General features: G+C 42.1%; 1 protein-coding gene across 1 annotated transcript in view; it reads right to left on the bottom strand.

The window, feature by feature from the left end:
• LOC126457726 (juvenile hormone esterase-like) overlaps nucleotides 1-20,065 on the bottom strand; it is a 79,185-nt gene that overhangs the window by 9,832 nt on the left and 49,288 nt on the right. Inside the window, exons 6-8 of the mRNA XM_050094262.1 lie at nucleotides 19,751-19,913; nucleotides 14,357-14,529; nucleotides 11,062-11,215 (exon numbers count right to left, since the gene is read on the bottom strand). Coding sequence (XP_049950219.1) covers nucleotides 11,062-11,215; nucleotides 14,357-14,529; nucleotides 19,751-19,913 — 490 coding nt within the window. The remainder of the gene's footprint in view (nucleotides 1-11,061; nucleotides 11,216-14,356; nucleotides 14,530-19,750; nucleotides 19,914-20,065) is intronic.

The following is a 20,065-nucleotide window of genomic DNA, read 5'->3' as shown; positions in this document are numbered from 1 at the left end:
GAAGTGAGACAGAGTTGTAGCCTATCCCCGAACATACTCAGTGTGTGAAACGAGAAAGATGCAAAGAAAGCCACGGAGAAATTTAGAGAAGGAGTTAAAGTTCAGGGAGAAGAAACAAGCTCTTTGAGGTTGTCCCTTAACATTAATTCTGTCACAGGGAGCGAAGCCCTCAGTAAAGTAGCTGAATGGAATAGATACTGTTTTTAAAAGAAGCTATGAGATGAAAATCGACAAAAGTAAAGAAGTGGTAAAGGAATATAGTCGAATTAAATCAGGATAAGCTAAAAGAATTATGTTAATAAGTGAGACACTAAAAACAGCAGATGAGTTTTGTTACTTGAGCAGTAAGGTCACTGACGCCGGCCGAAGTATAGAGAATATGGAATGGAAACTGGCCATAGCACGAAACGCGTTTCTGGAAAAGAGAAATTTGGTAGCGGTTAATGAATTGGTTGGGTGCATAAGTTCGTATCGTTTTTCAGTAAGTTTAATAAACACAACAGATACACATGACGGAGACTTTAATCATCAATAAGCCAATCTAATTCACGATTTACAACAGTCTGCCAACGTTGGGTTAACTTACCAACCCCGCGACTATAGAAACCACGTGGTTTTCAGATGAAGAACCTGTCGAGCCACGTTCGGAATACATTTTCATCTAGGAAGAAATTTCCATGAAGATTGATCGCTAGAGAACGGAAAAGGCGAAAATCAAACGGCGCAAGATAAGGTGAATAAGGTGGCTGCGGAATGATTTCCCGGTCCAACTCCTACGTAACGTGTTTCGTCAGTCTAGCAGAATGCTGGTGGGTATTATCGTGGAGTAGCATCACTTGACGCAGTCGTCCTGGTCGTTCTTCGACTGTGCCTGTAAGACATCTCACTAGTTGACAATAAATGTCAGCAGAGATGATTAGAACTCGGGGAAGCAATTCGTAGCACACCACACGGTCGCTGTTCCACCAGAAGCATAACGCTATTTGTTTGAATGGCTGCAGGTCTTTGTACAGGGGAGTTATTGCATCATTTGTGCTCACCCATTACTTTATTTTATTGTGTTAGCATAAGGACAGCTTTCCTTGTTACCAGGAATGACGCAGGATAGGAACGGTCGGTGACGTGCTTCATTACAGGCGCTTAAACGATCTTCATCAAACCCCGAAAGTCTTCCCGTACGCGGAGAGTCACTAATGTTAAAAGGATCGTCCTTAAAGCGGGAAAACCATTTTCCTTACGTGCTCTGTCCGGTGGTGTTATCCCCATATACGAAATCTGGCTGCCTCCGCTGCTGACACCCTTCTATCGAATTCATACCGAAGAATATGTCGGAAATTGTACGGTTCCTCCACTTGACACTCCATTTTATTGCGTCCACAGCTGAATTCATTATCTGCAGATGACATAAAGACAATGTGTATACTCAGATAGCTACAATGAACTACAAATAATAAAAATGGCTGTCGATAAATAAAGAAAAACAGCGCTACGAGCTTTAGCATCAGCCTAATAAATATAAGTGTTAGGAATTATTTATCTGGAATGTTGTACGGAAGTGAAAAGTGGACGATAAGTAATTCAGACAGGAAGAGTGCAGGAGATTTTGAAATGTTATGTTACAGAAAAGTAATGAAGATTAGATGGGAAGCTCGAGTAACTAATGAGCAGGTAAATACGAACTAGTGAAAATAATATTTGCATGGAACATCTTAAAGAAGTGTTGGTAGCTAGGATACATCCTGGTGCACGAAAGATCTGTTAGTTTGGTTATGGAGACAAGTATCGGGAAGCAGGAGTTTAGAGGTTGGTGGTGATGGTGGTGGGGGGGACAGGGTTGCCACCAAACACGTCTCCGACGATTGTCTGGTTTAAGGCATATGCGACACTCATCGGCGAAGAGAACATGACGCCACTCCTGAGCGGTCCGTTGGGAATGTTGTTGGGCCCGTCTGTATCACGCTGTATGGTTACGTGGCTGCAAAGATGGACATCGCCATGGACGTCGGGAGTGAAGTTGCAAATCATGCAGCCTATTGCGCACCATTTGAGTCGTAACACGATGTCCTGTGGGTGAACGAAAAGCTTTTTTCGACAACATGGTTGCGGAGATGAAGCAGCGATTAGTATAATTAAGCAATCATTCAAAAACAGTCTTAATCGCATTTATTATTATTATACTGCCAACCGGTTTCAACGCGACGTAGGGGACATCTTCTGGGCGTTTACACTGTGAAATTATAGATATCCGTCAGAAAGACTCCATTATACAACAGCTAAAATTACGTAGATTTTAAATATGTTACCCATTGGTCGACTGCTGGTGGTGTCACTCCTGTCTACATAACGGCAGGAAACTATGCGAGATTAACCCATCGTATGGGTTTAAATAGCGTGCTGAGATGACGTGAATAGACGGCAACACCCCTAGCGGCGATCAACGACATTTAATACAGCTTATTATATGTAATTACTAGTCACCTTAGTTTAACATAAATTTAAGTGACAGTAATAACAGAAAACGGAACCATTCCATTTAAAAAGAGTGTTACTTAGAAAATAATAACGAATATTCCGTAGTCAACTCGTAAAATTCGTAAACGTATATTACATTATGTGCCATAATGTAAAGTAAAACAATTTGTGACACACAAAACTGGTGTCGTCTTGTATTATAATATATCTATTCCTACATTTACGTAGAAAACATATGAGTCAATTTACTAAAACGGCTAATATGGAAGGACTACCAAGCCCTCTACTCCTTGTGATGAGGACGCCGTTGCCATGGATTACAAAGCGTATACCAGTCGTCCGTTGCCGTGGTAGCGGTATGTCATGGCTCTTCATCCACAGAGAAGTTGTCACTTATTTGGGGTTATGGAAATATCTACAATCATGGATAACCTAAAAAATCTAAAGATAGGATAAAAGTTTACGACACGTTTGTAATACCCGTTTAAGGAATGAAGGTATTAAAATAATAAAAGGAAAAGTAGCACAATATTTTCGGATAGCTCGAAAATTTTTTTATCGTGATCTCTATTTGTTCATTCAGCATCTGTGCCGGATTCCGTTTATTATGTATAAAAATTTCTAGGTTCTCTAGAATATCCATTATAGGTCCATTTTGGGTTACAGGCAGTATCTTCAGATTTTCCCTTATATTGATTTCTGCATGTTTTTACATATCTAAATGCTGTCCGAAGAGTGATTTATTACGTGCTGTTCCTGATGTATGTTCTTTCAATCTGGTATTAAAACTTCTCCCTGTTTGCTCTATGTAAATTTTGCTACAATCTGTACAAGTCAATGTATAAGTTCCTGATTTAGCAAGCATCTTATTTTTAACATCTCCTATACTGTGCCTAAGACTATTAGCTATGGTATTTGTAGAGAAAGCAATCGCAACATCCGAATTCTTGAACAGTTTGTTTATCTTATCTGATATAGTCCCCATATACAGCATCTTCACAGGAGTTCTCTTTTCGGGTATTTTCGCCTGTCTGACGTATATTTTCTGTTGTATCGTCTCTACTATATTTGCGTTATATCCATTACATATCGCAATTCGCTTTAATATGTTAATCTCTTTCTGTCTCTGTTCCGATATTAGTGGTATTCTATTCAACCTATGTATCATTGTGAAGAAGAAAGCTTTTTTACATCTATTTGGGGGGCATGACTTTGCAGTGATAATGGTATCTGTAGTGGTAGGTTTCCGATAGACGACAAAGTTGTGGTGTCCATTATCGCAAAAAATAGTTGGGTCTAAATAGTTTATAGATCTATGTTGTTCATGCTCAACCATGAAAGTAAGTTTTCGATGTATGCTGTTCAACATTTCCGTCAAATTACTTATCTCCTCTATTGTACCGTCAAATAATATTAGAATGTCATTATCATATCGCTTATAGTATATAATTTTTTGGCGTATGGACGGATGATCTTTCAAAAACATAACTTCTTTATTATTGATGAAAATGTCGGCTATCGTTCCTGCCAGTGAATTGCCCATAGATAGGCCGCCTTTCTGCTGATATATCCGATCATTAAACGAAAAACAGTGAAAACTTAAGGTTGTCTCAAGAAGATGCATTAATTCAGTTATTTCATCGTAATTAAGGGCCTTATGGCGTATAAGGTTTTCTCTAATAATTTCGATTGTTTCTGCCACCGGAACATTGGTATACAAGTTTTTAATGTCTGATGGGGAAAATCTGGCTGTTATCGGTATGGTAATATTATGTATTCCTGTTACTAACTCAAAGGTATTTTTCACTGAAAAAGCCTCGTCATATGTATAGAACTGTTTTAAAGCATATTCAGTTTCTTATTAAGATTGAAAGAAGGGCATCCTATGTTATTAACTATTGGTCGTATAGACCACTACAAGCTTAGTGTAGGCTGTCTCTTTAGCAGAGCTGTTTCATTTTCTGCCAACAAATTGCAGTGTTTGGTTCGCCTTGCTCACAACATTTTCTACGTGTTCTTTCTAATTTAAGTTGTTCGTAATTGTAGTTCATAAATATTTAGATGAGTTTACGGCCTTTAGATTTGATTGATTTATCATTTAACCAAACTATAAGGCATTCTTTTCAGCTCTCATGTGGATGACTTAACACCTTTCACTATTTAGAGTCAATTGACAGTTTTCGCACCATACAGACATCTTTTGAAAATCGTTTAGCAATTTGCTTTAATCTTCAGATGATTTTATTAGACGATGAACGACTGCATCATATACAAACACCAAATACGACTGCTCATATTGTCTCCTAAATCGTTTGTAGGTAAGAAACAGCAGAGGGCGTATAACACTACCTTCTGGAACGCCAGATATCGCTTCAGTTTTACCCCACGACTTTCCGTCAATTAATACGAAATGTGACCTATCTGACGAAAAATCGCGAATCAAGTCGTATACCTGAGACGATATTCCACACGCACGCAATTTGATTACATGTAGCTTGTGAGAAATAGTATCAGAATCCTTCTAGGAATCTAGAAATACGAAATCAATTTGGAATACCTCGTCAGTAGTATTCAAAACTTCGTGTTAGTGAAGAGCTAGTTGTGTTTCACAAGAACGATGTTTTCTAAATCCAAGTTGGCCATGTGTCAATAGACCACTCTCTTCGGGGTAATTCATAATGTTTGAACACAATATAAGTTTCAAAATACTGCTGCATATTACTCCTTTTATCTTTCTCGTGTGGCAGTGCAGTTTTCCAGCCTTTGTATACGGATCTTTCGTCGAGCAAGCGGTTGCTATGTTTCAGTGGACCTATTGCGTCACAGTACTCTGAAAGGAACGCAACTGGTATAAAGTCTGAAATGGAAGACTTGTTTTTATTAAGTGATTTAAGTTACTTCACAACTCCGAGGATACCGACCTGTAAGTTCTTCACATTGGCAGCTGTTCTTGATTTGAATTCTGGATTATTTACTTCGTCTTCTTTGGTGAAGTAATTTCGGAAGGCTTTGTTAAGTAACTCTGCTTTAGCAGCACTGTCATCGACAGTATTTCTATAGCTATTACGAAGGCATCGACTCTCTTTCCGCTAGCATACTTCACATACGATCTGAATGTCTTTGGATGTTCTATATTTCGAGACCAAGTTTCGTTGTGGAAATTATTACAAGTATCTGGCATTGAAGTCCGCGCAATCTTGGGTATTTTACGTTCGTTTAAATTCGTCTTGCTTTTCCCATTGCTTCTGCAACAGTGTTCTGACTCGTTTGGTGTACCAAGGGGGAACGTAGTTCGTGAATCTGTTTGGTATATGCATCTTTCAAATGCTGTCGATTCTATTTATTTGAATTCAAACCTTCAAGCCACATCTGGCCAACACTTACATTGTCAATTTAGAAGGAGAGGAGACTGGCTCTCAAGATGCTGTCAAGCGAATTTTTATGTGATTTTTTTGAGCAGGTGTAACTTTAGTTTATTTTTAGACGATTTGGGAGTTACATTATTGAGTCTCACTGCGACAACTTTGTGTTTACTGATCCCTGTAACCGTTTTGATGCTCGTTATTAGCTCAAGATTATTTGTAGCTAAAAGGTGAAATGTGTTTTCACAAACATTTACTGTTGCAATGGCATCATGAATTAACTGCTCTAAATACACTCCTGGAAATTGAAATAAGAACACCGTGAATTCATTGCCCCAGGAAGGGGAAACTTTATTAACACATTCCTGGGGTCAGATACATCACATGATCACACTGACAGAACCACAGGTACATAGACACAGGCAACAGAGCATGCACAATGTCGGCACTAGTACAGTGTATATCCACCTTTCGCAGCAATGCAGGCTGCTATTCTCCCATGGAGACGATCGTAGAGATGCTGGATGTAGTCCTGTGGAACGGCTTGCCATGCCATTTCCACCTGGCGCCTCAGTTGGACCAGCGTTCGTGCTGGACGTGCAGACCGCGTGAGACGACGCTTCATCCAGTCCCAAACATGCTCAATGAGGGACAGATCCGGAGATCTTGCTGGCCAGGGTAGTTGACTTACACCTTCTAGAGCACGTTGGGTGGCACGGGATACATGCGGACGTGCATTGTCCTGTTGGAACAGCAAGTTCCCTTGCCGGTCTAGGAATGGTAGAACGATGGGTTCGATGACGGTTTGGATGTAACGTGCACTATTCAGTGTCCCTCGACGATCACCAGTGGTGTACGGCCAGTGTAGGAGATCGCTCCCAACACCATGATGCCGGTGTTGGCCCTGTGTGCCTCGGTCGTATGCAGTCCTGATTGTGGCGCTCACCTGCACGGCGCCAAACACGCATACGACCATCATTGGCACCAAGGCAGAAGCGACTCTCATCGCTGAAGACGACACGTCTCCATTCGTCCCTCCATTCACGCCTGTCGCGACACCACTGGAGGCGGGCTGCACGATGTTGGGGCGTGAGCAGAAGACGGCCTAACGGTGTGCGGGACCGTAGCCCAGCTTCATGGAGACGGTTGCGAATGGTCCTCGCCGATACCCCAGGAGCAACAGTGTCCCTAATTTGCTGGGAAGTGACGGTGCGGTCCCCTACGGCACTGCGTAGGATCCTACGGTCTTGGCGTGCATCCGTGCGTCGCTGCGGTCCGGTCCCAGGTCGACGGGCACGTGCACCTTCCGCCGACCACTGGCGACAACATCGATGTACTGTGGAGACCTCACGCCCCACGTGTTGAGCAATTCGGCGGTACGTCCACCCGGCCTCCCGCATGCCCACTATACGCCCTCGCTCAAAGTCCGTCAACTGCACATACGGTTCACGTCCACGCTGTCGCGGCATGCTACCAGTGATAAAGACTGCGATGGAGCTGCGTATGCCACGGCAAACTGGCTGACACTGACGGCGGCGGTGCACAAATGCTGCGCAGCTAGCGCCATTCGACGGCCAACACCGCGGTTCCTGGTGTGTCCGCTGTGCCGTGCGTGTGATCATTGCTTGTACAGCCCTCTCGCAGTGTCTGGAGCAAGTATGGTGGGTCTGACACACCGGTGTCAATGTGTTCTTTTTTCCATTTCCAGGAGTGTAATTTACAGAGGATGCGTTTAGCACAATTAGAGATAACCTTTAATGCGTACCTCCGGAGGTAAACGTGTATTTTCAGCAACATATGGAGGGTAAATTGAAGTTACCAATAACTATAATTGTATGAGTTCTGTACGTGTTTGATATTGGATTCATGTTTTATTTTAATCTTTCATTAATTATACCACATGAGTTGGGCAATCAGTAGAAGGATCCAATCATCATTTTATTCCGGTTACCAAGAATAAACTCTGTCCATACTAACTCACAGTAACAATTTACTTCAGTTTCGCTACGAGATAAACTACTTCTAACAGTAATAAACACACCACCGGCATCTGTGTTTAGCCTGTACTCTCTGAACACCGTTGGGTCCTTTGCAGAAATTTCGGCTGAACGTATCTCCGGCTTTAGCCAGCTTTCAGTACTTATGACGATTTGAGCATCGGTGATTTCTATTACAGCTTGAAGCTCTAGTAATTTCCCAAAAGCCCTACAACAGTTTACAATTGTTATGGCGATGGTTCCTAGATCTACGATCTTCCTTTATCAGACCTACACCTTTTTTTGTGTTTCCCCGAGATCCTCTAACTTAAAAAACCACACAATCCCTGCTACCCGTGTAGCCACCATATTTGTGCAACGGACCTCTGAGCTCCTTAGCGGAATCCTAAACCCCACCATCTTAGGCCGCAAGTCGAAGAATCTGCAGCCTACATGGTCGCAGAATCGTCTGAGCCTCTGATTTAGAATCACCCCCACTTGGCTTTGAACCATAGTTCCGCAGTCGGTCCTGTCGACACTGCTGTAAATGGTGAGCTCTGGTTTCATCTCGTGAGCAAGACTGGCAGCCTTTCCTTGTTCTGTTAGCCACTCGAAGCCAGAGAGAATCTCTTCCGATCCAAAGCGACAAATATCATTGGTAGTGACGTAGCCACCACTAGAAGTAGGCTGCAACCTGTGCTCTTATGACATCCAGAAGGACATGTTCACCGTCTGGAATGACTCCATCCAGTATGCACATGGAATGTGCATTAGCTTTCTTCCACTCCTTCGCAGACATGTTCCTAATGGGCCCCATGACGTGCCTAACAGTGGAGCTCCCAACTGTCAATAGTCCCATCCTCTGTGATTGCCCAGATCTTGCAGGCTAATCGGGTTTCCTCTGAAAGAGGACAAGTGACTGCGTCTGTCTGAGGGTATGTGTCGGCCACAGACAGCACCTGTAACGTTTTTGTCAGTCGTATCAGGGAGGCCCTACGTTCGGCACTGTCGGAAGTCTTTCGCCGCCTGCCACGCCCCACTTGACCATGATGGGTAAGAGGTCAAACCCAGCGGAAGCAGCTGGCCACCGGTGCGGACCGATTGGCGGACTCTTGTGTCGTGGTGGACGTCCATTGGATCCCCACGATCGGCCTACAACAGTGATTCCCATCCACTGCTGCGTCATGTAACCGAAGCCGTCACATCCTGGAGCTGAGAGTAAAGTGTCACCAAGTCCGCTAACATCCGCACACAACAATCGCAGTCCCAGTCCATACTGAACACCGTGGAAAATTACACTATACACACAAACAAAGGACTATCGACACGCGCTATGGAACTCTAGTGCAGACACTGACGAAAACGCAAGGACTGTGGCTAATAAATTAGATCAACACGCAGAGATTCAAAAACTTAACTACCAACGCACTCACTTGAAATTAAATAATTCGCCCATCCTTAGGTACTTCTAATAATCGGTTTACTTTCGGTTTACTTTCCGACACAAACGTAAACGCGGGGACTGTGTCTATTAAATATAAAATTATCGCCCACAAAATCAAAAACTAAACTATCAAAGCACAAAGAGGAAACTATATAGTTCGCTACTGGTTAGGAACTCGTAAAATGTCACAAAAGCAGTTACTTCCCAGTTTCTGCTTGTGTCTCGGTTGGCTACTCATCCTTGATACTGGCATTGGGACGGTGCTGATGTACATGATGGTCCCACAGACGTCCCATGTGAGGATCTTACTGGCCACGGAAGCACCTTAACATCATGCAGACGGTTTATAGACACATGCCATGTGTGACCGGATATTGTCCTATGGTAAAAGGGCAGCATGAGAGATAACACATGGGGACGCAGGATTGCAGCGACATACCATAGTACCGCCAGATTCACTCACAACCAGTCGTTACCTGAAGTCACACCCGATGGCTCTCCATACCATGATGCAAGAAGTAACACCGCTACGGCTCTCCATAACTGGAATAGTAGCAGGACCCCCTCCGCATACACTCCGACGATGGTCATTCAGAGATGTGCAGACCTGTGATTAATCACTGAACCCAAAACTACGTCATTCATCAGTACTCCATGTTTCCCGATCATGGCACAGTCGTGAAGCAGTCTTTACTGTATTGGTGTTGAAAGCAGGTTGAACATGGGGCAGTAACTCGTGACTCTAGCTGCTGCTAATCTCTGACCAATTTCTCCAGATGACACGGGATGCTATGGTGAGTCTATTATTTGTCCTCCGGCGGCAAATACACGTATGAAAGTATTAATACGCACTTTGTCCACAATACTGCGATCCTGACCTGTAGCGGTCAGACGTGGTGGACCGAAATCTTGAAGATCTATATGCCTGTCCTTACGAACCCATGTAGTCCAACATCGGGATGATGTCACACCTGAGCGCCCTACATATCCGAATACTGCTCGATTCGAGCAGCAGGCAATGCGGGACCAACAATCAACATCTTTCAAACTCTTTCTGCTCCTCATACGGCTGTCCCACACAACACGCGACACCTCCGAATCCTTCACATTGATCTCTCATGTAACGCTGTTCGCACCATTTCTATACGCTACTAGTCGTGGTAACTACACTAAAAACAAACAACATTATATTGCACACTGGTACCCGTTCTACCTGACAGAGGGAATTGTAACCCTACTCATTTAGTAATTTTTGAGAACTAGTCTGTTGGACAAAGAGAGGTCTGGCTAAACGCGCTTTAAAATAGATTAAAGACGCTCTCGACTGCAATGAAATATTTAATTACGTTGATTACGGACTTCGGTCAGTATGTGACCATCTTCAGACCATTTATATCATTATGGTAGCCGGTGGCGGTGAACGGAGCAGGTGTTATAACATTCATGAAATCATAACACCTGCTTCGTTCGCTGTCAACACCTACCATTGTGATATAAGTGGTGTGAAGATGGTTACATTCAGACCGAAACCGGTGATCACTGTAAATAAATGCTTTATTAGAGTCGAGACTATTTTTAATCCATTTCTAAAAACTAATTATTTACCCACCCGCCGATGGCATACACGTGTACGAAGTTGTACTGACATCCGACCGTGTCTTTAAGTTTCTTCACCTGTCCTTGGTCTGGCAGTGTATGTTACGAACCTAAAAAACCTCTACGTTACAAGAGGCAGTGGACTGTTACGTACTTCTTTCGTTGTTACAGTAGATTAACAAGTAAGAAGAAAGAAACGATCGCCACTTACCAGAAAACTGTTCTCCACCGTATTGTTTCTTGAAAACGTTAAGTTTCGAGACGACGTCGAAGTGGTACAAGTAGACGGGCTGAGCTGCAGACATGGAAGAGAGAATCCTGGCAGCTGTCACCGAGGGATATGTGATCAGCAGATCTGCACGGAGCTGTTGACAAAAATGTGGCCACGACGTTTTTCTCAGTATTTTCTGACACAGTGTTTCTCACACTGAATGAAACTGAATTATAGTAAGAGTAGTGTGTTACATTCGAATCTATGGATATGGTTTAAGGAACATTTAACACAATATTTATATCTATATGATTACTCTGCAATTCATACTTAAGTGCTTGGCATAGGCCAGATCAACTTTTAGATTATTTCTATATCGTTGTAATTTCGAATAGCATGTGGAAAAAATGAACACCCGAATATAACCGAGCAAGCATAGATTTCCCTTACTTTATAACGATGGCCATTCCTCCCTGTGCAATTGGGAGTCAAAAAAATATTGTGGTATTCGGAAGAGGAAATTGGTGATTTAGATTTTGTGAAGATCTCTCACCGCAACTAATAACGTCTTTAGAATGAAATTTTCACTCTACAGCGGAGTGTGCGCTGATATGAAACTTCCTGGCACATTAAAACTGTGTGCCGGACCGAGACTCGAACTCGGGACCTTTGCCTTTCGCGGGCAAGTGCTCTACCGACTGAGCTACCCAAGCACGACTCACGCCCCGTCCACACAGCTTTAATTCTGCCAGTACCTCGTCTCCTACCTTCCAAACTTCACAGAAGCTCTCCTGCGTGTCTTGAAGAACTAGCACTCCTGGAAGAAAGAAGCACTTGCCCGCGAAAGGCAAAGGTCCCGAGTTCGACTCTCGGTCCGGTACACAGTTTTAATCTGCCAGGAAGTTTTAATAACGTCTTTGTTTCAATGGTTGCGGCCCAAATTCGCGTATCATTTGCGTCGCACTCTATCTTCTATTTCACAATAATACAGAAAGAGTTACCGTTCTTTGAACTTTTTCAATGTCTTCTGTCAATCCCACCGCATAAGGACGCCATACCGCAGCAGTAATAGAGAAATGGACAAGCGTGATGCAGGATATCTCCTTACTAGATTTGATGCATCTCTTAGATGTTCACCCATCAGTTTATACTTCGGCATTCACGTCAGTTAGCTTTGCTGCAGCCAAAGAACAATTAATGGGGTGTCTAGTTAATGGATGAAGAAATAAATTGTTAGATTCCATGAATATCTGTATCTTATAAATCTGAAACTATATTCTGCTGAAGTTATAAGGAGTTATTTGCCGAGAGTAAAGAGCAACAGATGAGGTAAAATGAGACGCTTGGGTAATGTATGGAGAAAGGAAACCCAACACTACAGTTCAAGCAAACATGGAAATAGACATTACCTTTAAAGATAGAAATCACTTTTTAGTGAAAACATAACAAAAAACGGATATAGTTTTAAGGTTGTGCTCAAATTAGGTAGTTTTAGAGCTTTTTAATGTAAGCATTTAAGACTTTGCTAAAAAAAGCTGAAAATACTTGTCAAGCGAAAAAGGTTAAAATTTGTCTTATTAATTTCTTTTTAATTACCAGCATCAATGTCACTAGGAAAGTGTTCTAACGTCCTCGTTGGTGCATAATTTAGTGCTATAGTCGGATTAAGTTGTAAGTAGTGAAAACGGCTCATAGTTTTCTTGTAAGAGTTACTTTTAGAGGCGTTGCATTTGTGATTTCATTTTATAGACTTATTAACGATGAGTGAACCACATGTTTTACCAAAATATTAGCTAATTTAAACAGCTGCCCGCAGAAACCCTGAGCATGGAACTCCATATTGTTACTTTTTATCTACGAGGAACACCTTCACCATAACTACACATTTATCCACGAGTATTATTCTATTTGCTTTTAATGAACGGCATCCTAAATAAACTACCCACTTACAGAGACGAAAAGCAGCTGATATTAGGAATCCGAAATATGTGACTTTCTGTCCACATTCTTATCAGATTTACATGCAGGATCGTTGAAAATTCCTTTTTCCATATTACCTCCCTTCCAGCTGCTGCTGTTACTGTGGAACCTAAATTCTCTCTTGTGCGTGACTGTGTGTATTATGTCTTTGTGACTTTTACATTTTCTTACGTGCACATATTGTTTCCAAGCTTTATCGATATACTATGGAAGACAGTTTAAAAAGGGTGCAACAGATGTGAGTGCAGATATTTTTGTATGTGGTACTTTGATAGGTACACACATCAGTGTGGTAGTCGTTTTCTCTGCGACGAAAAGTCTTCCCTCAAGCAAGCCACAAACTTTACGACCTGATGTTTTCTGCAGGGCCGTAATGCGTCCACACTTCAGCATCTAACCAGCTGCCCCAGGGGAAATTAAGCATTAATGTCTCGCTCTTACGACATGTGCTTGGAGGAACTACCAAACCTAAAAACATACAACTTGTAAGTGCTGTAATTATTAGTCTGCGATTGATGGAAAAGCTGATGTATTGTTGTTTAGCGCACTGTCTTCAGGCAGCTGTAGGAATATTCACTCTTATAAAACCCGTTACGTTCTATGTACTGTAAGACTAGTAGGGTACCAGCTATAATATTGATGCTTTTAGCGTAAGTGATAGTAATGTAATTTATATAAAACACTGTGTAGCATCGTATTATTGTAAGAGTGACACTTAAATTTATATAGTCATTCTGGAAGAAATAAGCATTATCTAGCGCAACTGTTTGTGGAGTAATTCTGCTGGACATAATTAAAAGAAAGACGTTTTTCGTTGCGACGTAATCTTCTTACGAAATTCCAATCACCAACTTTCACCTCCGAATATGAAAATATTTTGTTGACACCTACTTTGGGAGGAACAATCACCACGATATAATAAGGCACATCAGAGCTCGTACGGAAAGATATAGGTGTTCATTCTTTCGGCGTGCTATACAAGATTGGAATAATAGAGAATTGTGAAGGCTGCCAAGCACTTAAATGTGATTTGCAGAGTATCCATCAATATGTAGATGTAGATAATAAGTACAGCTATACTGTTGTCACCAGAAAGAGAAAGTATATATTAAACTGATTTACTGTCAAGAGCTCTTTAAAATATTTTATTCTGACAGTTTTGAAATTGTCGCTGTGAGATTTTAATTTATGAATTTTTCTATGGTTTTTTGGTAGTCGTCGAGGAGATATTTTCCAAATACTTCGTTTTTTTTGCGTATTCCGTACCATAATGATTTTTTTTTACATATGGTGATGCATGAAGAAACCAACTTACGTCAGCGTACAAATCAATTGTAGATTCCTCTATCGGCTGGTTATCAAAGTAAAACCGCTTGATATCTCGAGCAACAGTGACACGCTCCTCCTTCTTGATGGGAATGCTGGTAGGTAGGGCTTTCTGAAAACTCAGGTTGAGTTCTCGCCATGCTGCTTTGTCTCTGGAGAGTGCTGTGAAAAAGAAACGTTGCTACACCATTCAGGAGCTCGAACGAAGCACAGTGTTACATGTGGTGGAGCCATGATTTCGTTTTTGAATTACAATGTACTTGTAGTAACCGGCTAACTTAAGGGCCCTTTCAATATCTGAATTTCCCATGAAGATCTTTTAAAACAAAGGAGTCCTAACTACAGCACAGTTGTGGTTCTGGCCTTTGGTAATAGTTTATGAACTAGGTTGTGAGCTTTATTCGGATTTAAGGGTCTGGTAGTGCTTTTATTCCTCATGAATCATGGACCTTGCCGTTGGTGGGGAGGCTTGCGTGCCTCAGCGATACAGATGGCCGTACCGTAGGTGCAACCACAACGGAGGGGTATCTGTTGAGAGGCCAGACAAACATGTGGTTCCTGAAGAGGGGCAGCAGCCTTTTCAGTAGTTGCAGGGACAACAGTCTGGAGGATTGACTGATCTGGCCTTGTAACATTAACCAAAACGGCCTTGCTGTGCTGGTACTGCGAACGGCTGAAAGCAAGGGGAAACTACAGCCGTAATTTTTCCCGAGGACATGCAGCTCTACTGTATGACTAAATGATGATGGCATCCTGTTGGGTAAAATATTCCGGATGTAAAATAGTCCCCCATTCGGATCTCCGGGCGGGGACTACTCAAGAGGGCGTCGTTATCAGGAGAAAGAAAACTGGCATTCTACGGATCGGAGCGTGGAAAGTCAGATCCCTTAATCGGGCAGGTAGGTTAGAAAATTTAAAAAGGGAAATGGATAGGTTACAGTTAGATATAGTGGGAATTAGTGAAGTTCGGTGGCAGGAGGAACAAGACGTTTGGTCAGGTGATTACAGGGTTATAAATACAAAATCAAATAGGGGTAATGCAGGAGTAGGTTTAATAATGAATAAAAAAATAGGAGTGCGGGTTAGCTACTACAAACAGCATAGTGAACGCATTATTGTGGCCAAGATAGACACAAAGCCCATGCCTACTACAGTAGTACAAGTTTATATGCCAACTAGCTCTGCAGATGATGAAGAAATTGATGAAATGTATAACCAGATAAAAGAAATTATTCAGGTAATGAAGGGAGACGAAAATTTAATAGTCATGGGTGACCGGAATTCGTCAGTAGGAAAAGGGAGAGAAGGAAACATAGTAGATGAATATGGATTGGGGGGAAGAAATGAAAGAGGAAGCCGCCTTGTAGAATTTTGCACAGAGCATAACTTAATCATAGCTAACACTTGATTCAAGAATCATGAAAGAAGGTTGTATACCTGGAAGAATCCTGGAGATACTAAAAGGTATCAGATAGATTACATAATGGTAAGACAGAGATTTAGGAACCAGCTTTTAAATTGTAAGACATTTCCAAGGGCAGATGTGGATTCTGACCACAATCTATTGGTTATGAACTGCAGATTGAAACTGAAGAAACTGCAAAAAGGCGGGAATTTAAGGAGATGGGGCCTGGATAAACTGAAAGAACCAGAGGTTGTACAGAGTTTCAGGGAAAGCATAAAATTGACAGGAATGGGGGAAAGAAATACAGTAGAAGAAGACTGGGTAGCTCTGAGGGATGAAGTAGTGAAGGCAGCAGAGGATCAAGTAGGTAAAAGGACGAGGGCTGATAGAAATCCTTGAGTAACAGAAGAAATATTGAATTTAATTGATGAAAGGAGAAAATATAAAAATGCAGTAAATGAAGCAGGCAAAAAGGAATACAAACGTCTCAAAAATGAGATCGACAGGAAGTGCAAAATGGCTAAGCAGGGATGGCTAGAGGACAAATGTAAGGATGTAGAGGCTTGTCTCACTAGGGGTAAGTTAGATACTGCCTACAGGAAAACTAAAGAGACCTTTGGAGAGAAGAGAACCACTTGTATGAATATCAAGAGCTCAGATGGCAACCCAGTTCTAAGCAAAGAAGGGAAAGCAGAAAGGTGGAAGGAGTATATAGAGGGTTTATACAAGGGCGATGTACTTGAGGACAATATTATGGAAATGGAAGAGGATGTAGATGAAGATGAAATGGAAGATAAGATACTGCGTGAAGAGTTTGACAGAGCACTGAAAGACCTGAGTCGAAACAAGGCCCCGGGAGTAGACAACATTCCATTAGAACTACTGATGGCCTTGGGAGAGCCAGTCATGACAAAACTCTACCATCTGGTGAGCAAGATGTATGAGACAGGCGAAATACCCACAGACTTCAAGAAGAATATAATAATTCCAATCCCAAGGAAAGTAGGTGTTGACAGATGTGAAAATTACCGAACTATCAGTTTAATATGTCACAGCTGCAAAATACTAACGCGAATTCTTTACAGACGAATGGAAAAACTGGTAGAAGCGGACCTCGGGGAAGATCAGTTTGGATTCCGTAGAAATGTTGGAACACGTGAGGCAATACTAACCTTACGACTTATCTTAGAAAAAACATTAAGAAAAGGCAAACCTACGTTTCTAGCATTTGTAGACTTAGAGAAAGCTTTTGACAATGTTAACTGGAATACTCTCTTTCAAATTCTGAAGGTGGCAGGGGTAAAATACAGGGAGCGGAAGGCTACTTACAATTTGTACAGAAACCAGATGGCAGTTATAAGAGTCGAGGGGCATGAAAGGGAAGCAGTGGTTGGGAAAGGAGAGAGACAGGGTTGTAGCCTCTCCCCGATGTTATTCAACCTGTATATTGAGCAAGCAGTAAGGAAACAAAAGAAAAATTCGGAGTAGGTATTAAAATCCATGGAGAAGAAATAAAAACTTTGAGGTTCGCCGATAACATTGTAATTCTGTCAGAGACAGCAAAGGACTTGGAAGAGCAGTTGAACGGAATGGACAGTGTCTTGAAAGGGGGATATAAGATGAACATCAACAAAAGCAAAACGAGGATAATGGAATGTAGTCAAATTAAATCGGGTGATGCTGAGGGGATTAGATTAGGAAATGAGACACTTAAAGTAGTAAAGGAGTTTTGCTATTTAGGGAGTAAAATAACTGATGATGGTCGAAGTAGAGAGGATATAAAATGTAGACTGGCAATGGCAAGGAAATCGTTTCTGTAGGTGAGAAATTTGTTAACATCGAGTATAGATTTAAGTGTCAGGAATCGTTTCTGAAAGTATTTGTATGGAGTGTAGCCAAGTATGGAAGTGAAACATGGACGATAACCAGTTTGAACAGGAAGAGAATAGAAGCTTTCGAAATGTGGTGCTACAGAAGAATGCTGAAGATAAGGTGGGTAGATCACGTAACTAATGAGGAGGTATTGAATAGGATTGGGGAGAAGAGAAGTTTGTGGCACAACTTGACTAGAAGAAGGGATCGGTTGGTAGGACATGTTTTGAGGCATCAAGGGATCACAAATTTAGCATTGGAGGGCAGCGTGGAGGGTAAAAATCGTAGAGGGAGACCAAGAGACCAATACACTAAGCAGATTCAGAAGGATGTAGGTTGCAGTAGGTACCTGGAGATGAAGAAGCTTGCACAGGGTAGAGTAGCACGGAGAGCTGCATCAAACCAGTCTCAGGACTGAAGACCACAACAACAACAACAACAGTTTCAGGTTTAGTATTGAAGGCTGACAGCCAGAGTGGTATGAGCGGACAGTTAAGATGCAGTTGCCACCAAACAGATCGTCGTGGTGGACATACCTTGCTGGAGCTATTAACGAAAGTTTTATTCGTTTTATGTTTCAGTGGAAACAGACATACTGCCGTGTGGCTACGGCTTCCCGTCGAGTAGACCGTTTGCCTGGTGCAAGTCTTCCGAGTGGACGCCACTTCGTTGACTTGCGTTTCAATGAGGATGAAATGATGAAGATAAACATAATACTACACTCAGTACCTGAGCGTAGAAAATCTCCGACCCAGCCGTGAACCGAACCCGGGCCGTTAGGCATGACATTCCGTCTCACTGACCACTCAGCTACCAGGGGTGGGACAGTGGTAACGGAATAATAAGATTCTAAAGAGATTATAAATGTAAAATACAGCCAATGTAAAAATTCACACATTTCGTTTTCATTAGTGAAAATAAAATGCTGTTATCGATGCTAAAGGGAAGTTTTATCTCTGTGTGATGACTGCAAAATAATATTAATAGTTTCTCATGCACTATAAACTAATTAATGACACTCGTTGTGATCCAGCAATGAATGCAAACTGTCCCAGTCAGAATGAAATATTTAGCCAACATAGGAATTCTATCTATCGCTTGAGCCTTCTCCTGCAATTACACAGGGTCAGCCACGTTAATTCGATTTGGCATGTTAATCTTGAAGGGGGGCCAGATGCTCTTCCTGCAGCCACCCCATACCCCCCAGGACGGAATTAGTGTACCCCAACTGTCTGCATCGCGCGTAATCCATGGAATAGTGCGAAAGTGTTCAGATGTCTGCGAGCCGTTTAACTGAGGCGGAACATGGGGACCAGCCGGTATTCACCTAGCGCGATGTGGAAAACCGGCTAAAAACGACATCCAGGCTGGCCAGCACATCGGCCCTCGTCCGCCGGGCAGATTCGATCTGGGGCCGGCGCGCCTACTCGAGTCCAGGAAGCAGCACGTCAGCACTCTCGTCTACCCTGGCGGGTTTAGCCAACGTAGGAATATCAACAACAAAAACTCATTATGGTGCCAAGGATTCCTGTAGAGATGTTTCAAAGAATTCAAGAGTGTTTTTCCATGTGTCATTCCGTAGCCACAGTAGAGAGGCGGGACGTTGTAGTGCATTCACATTACGCTGTGTGCCTCAAATGTCGATGAGGGGACATATAGTTTATTCAACAGCGTTTTGGAATCAATAGGAATTTTAAAAAAATCTGTAGGCTTTATTCTTGTATTACTCATTAACCCATTGAAACACACAAGATACATTACATGTCACAGCAGTTAAATTCTTCATCTGAAAGACAACGGCGTCAGTTAACATAGACGAATTTTCGACAACTGTCTTCACAACAGCGACATTCAGACCAGGAACTCTAACGTATATCCATACTAAACTGTCATTTAACTCTCCCTGGAAAATCTGATTGATAATATTCTTCATTTACTTAAATTTATATGCAGTATTTTCATCGTGTTATTTACAAGGCAAAGCATTCTAACCTGTGAGTAGAAGCATTAATTCCTGTCTGTTATTAATGATACGAATATCAGAGAGTAGAACTCTTTTGTGTAAACTTAGTGTATAATAATTACTGTCTTGAAGGGAGTACAAACCTTGCATAAAAATGAGTCCTTCACGAGAGGTGATACCTAGGAGCAATGGCACAGGCTTAAATTTTCCACTCCTTAGTACTTCGAAAGGATCTTGTGTCAGCACACTGTCCGGTACCCCAGGAGGCTCAATCGATGCTCCGAAAGGCGCGAATTCCGTCCTATCCTTTTCTCAAATAAAAGGAAATAGTTGTTGTTAGCACTTGTAAGACTTCTGTAATTTCTTTCTCAATGTTTTCTTTGTTTATCTCTCTCTCTCTCTCTCTCTCTCTCTCTCTCTCTCTGTGCGCTCGCGCGCGCTCGTGTGTGTGTGTGTGT

Source organism: Schistocerca serialis, chromosome 2, assembly GCF_023864345.2.
Source record: "Schistocerca serialis cubense isolate TAMUIC-IGC-003099 chromosome 2, iqSchSeri2.2, whole genome shotgun sequence".
Classification (NCBI taxonomy): domain Eukaryota; kingdom Metazoa; phylum Arthropoda; class Insecta; order Orthoptera; family Acrididae; genus Schistocerca; species Schistocerca serialis.
This window is presented reverse-complemented; position numbering and strand designations above follow the sequence as displayed.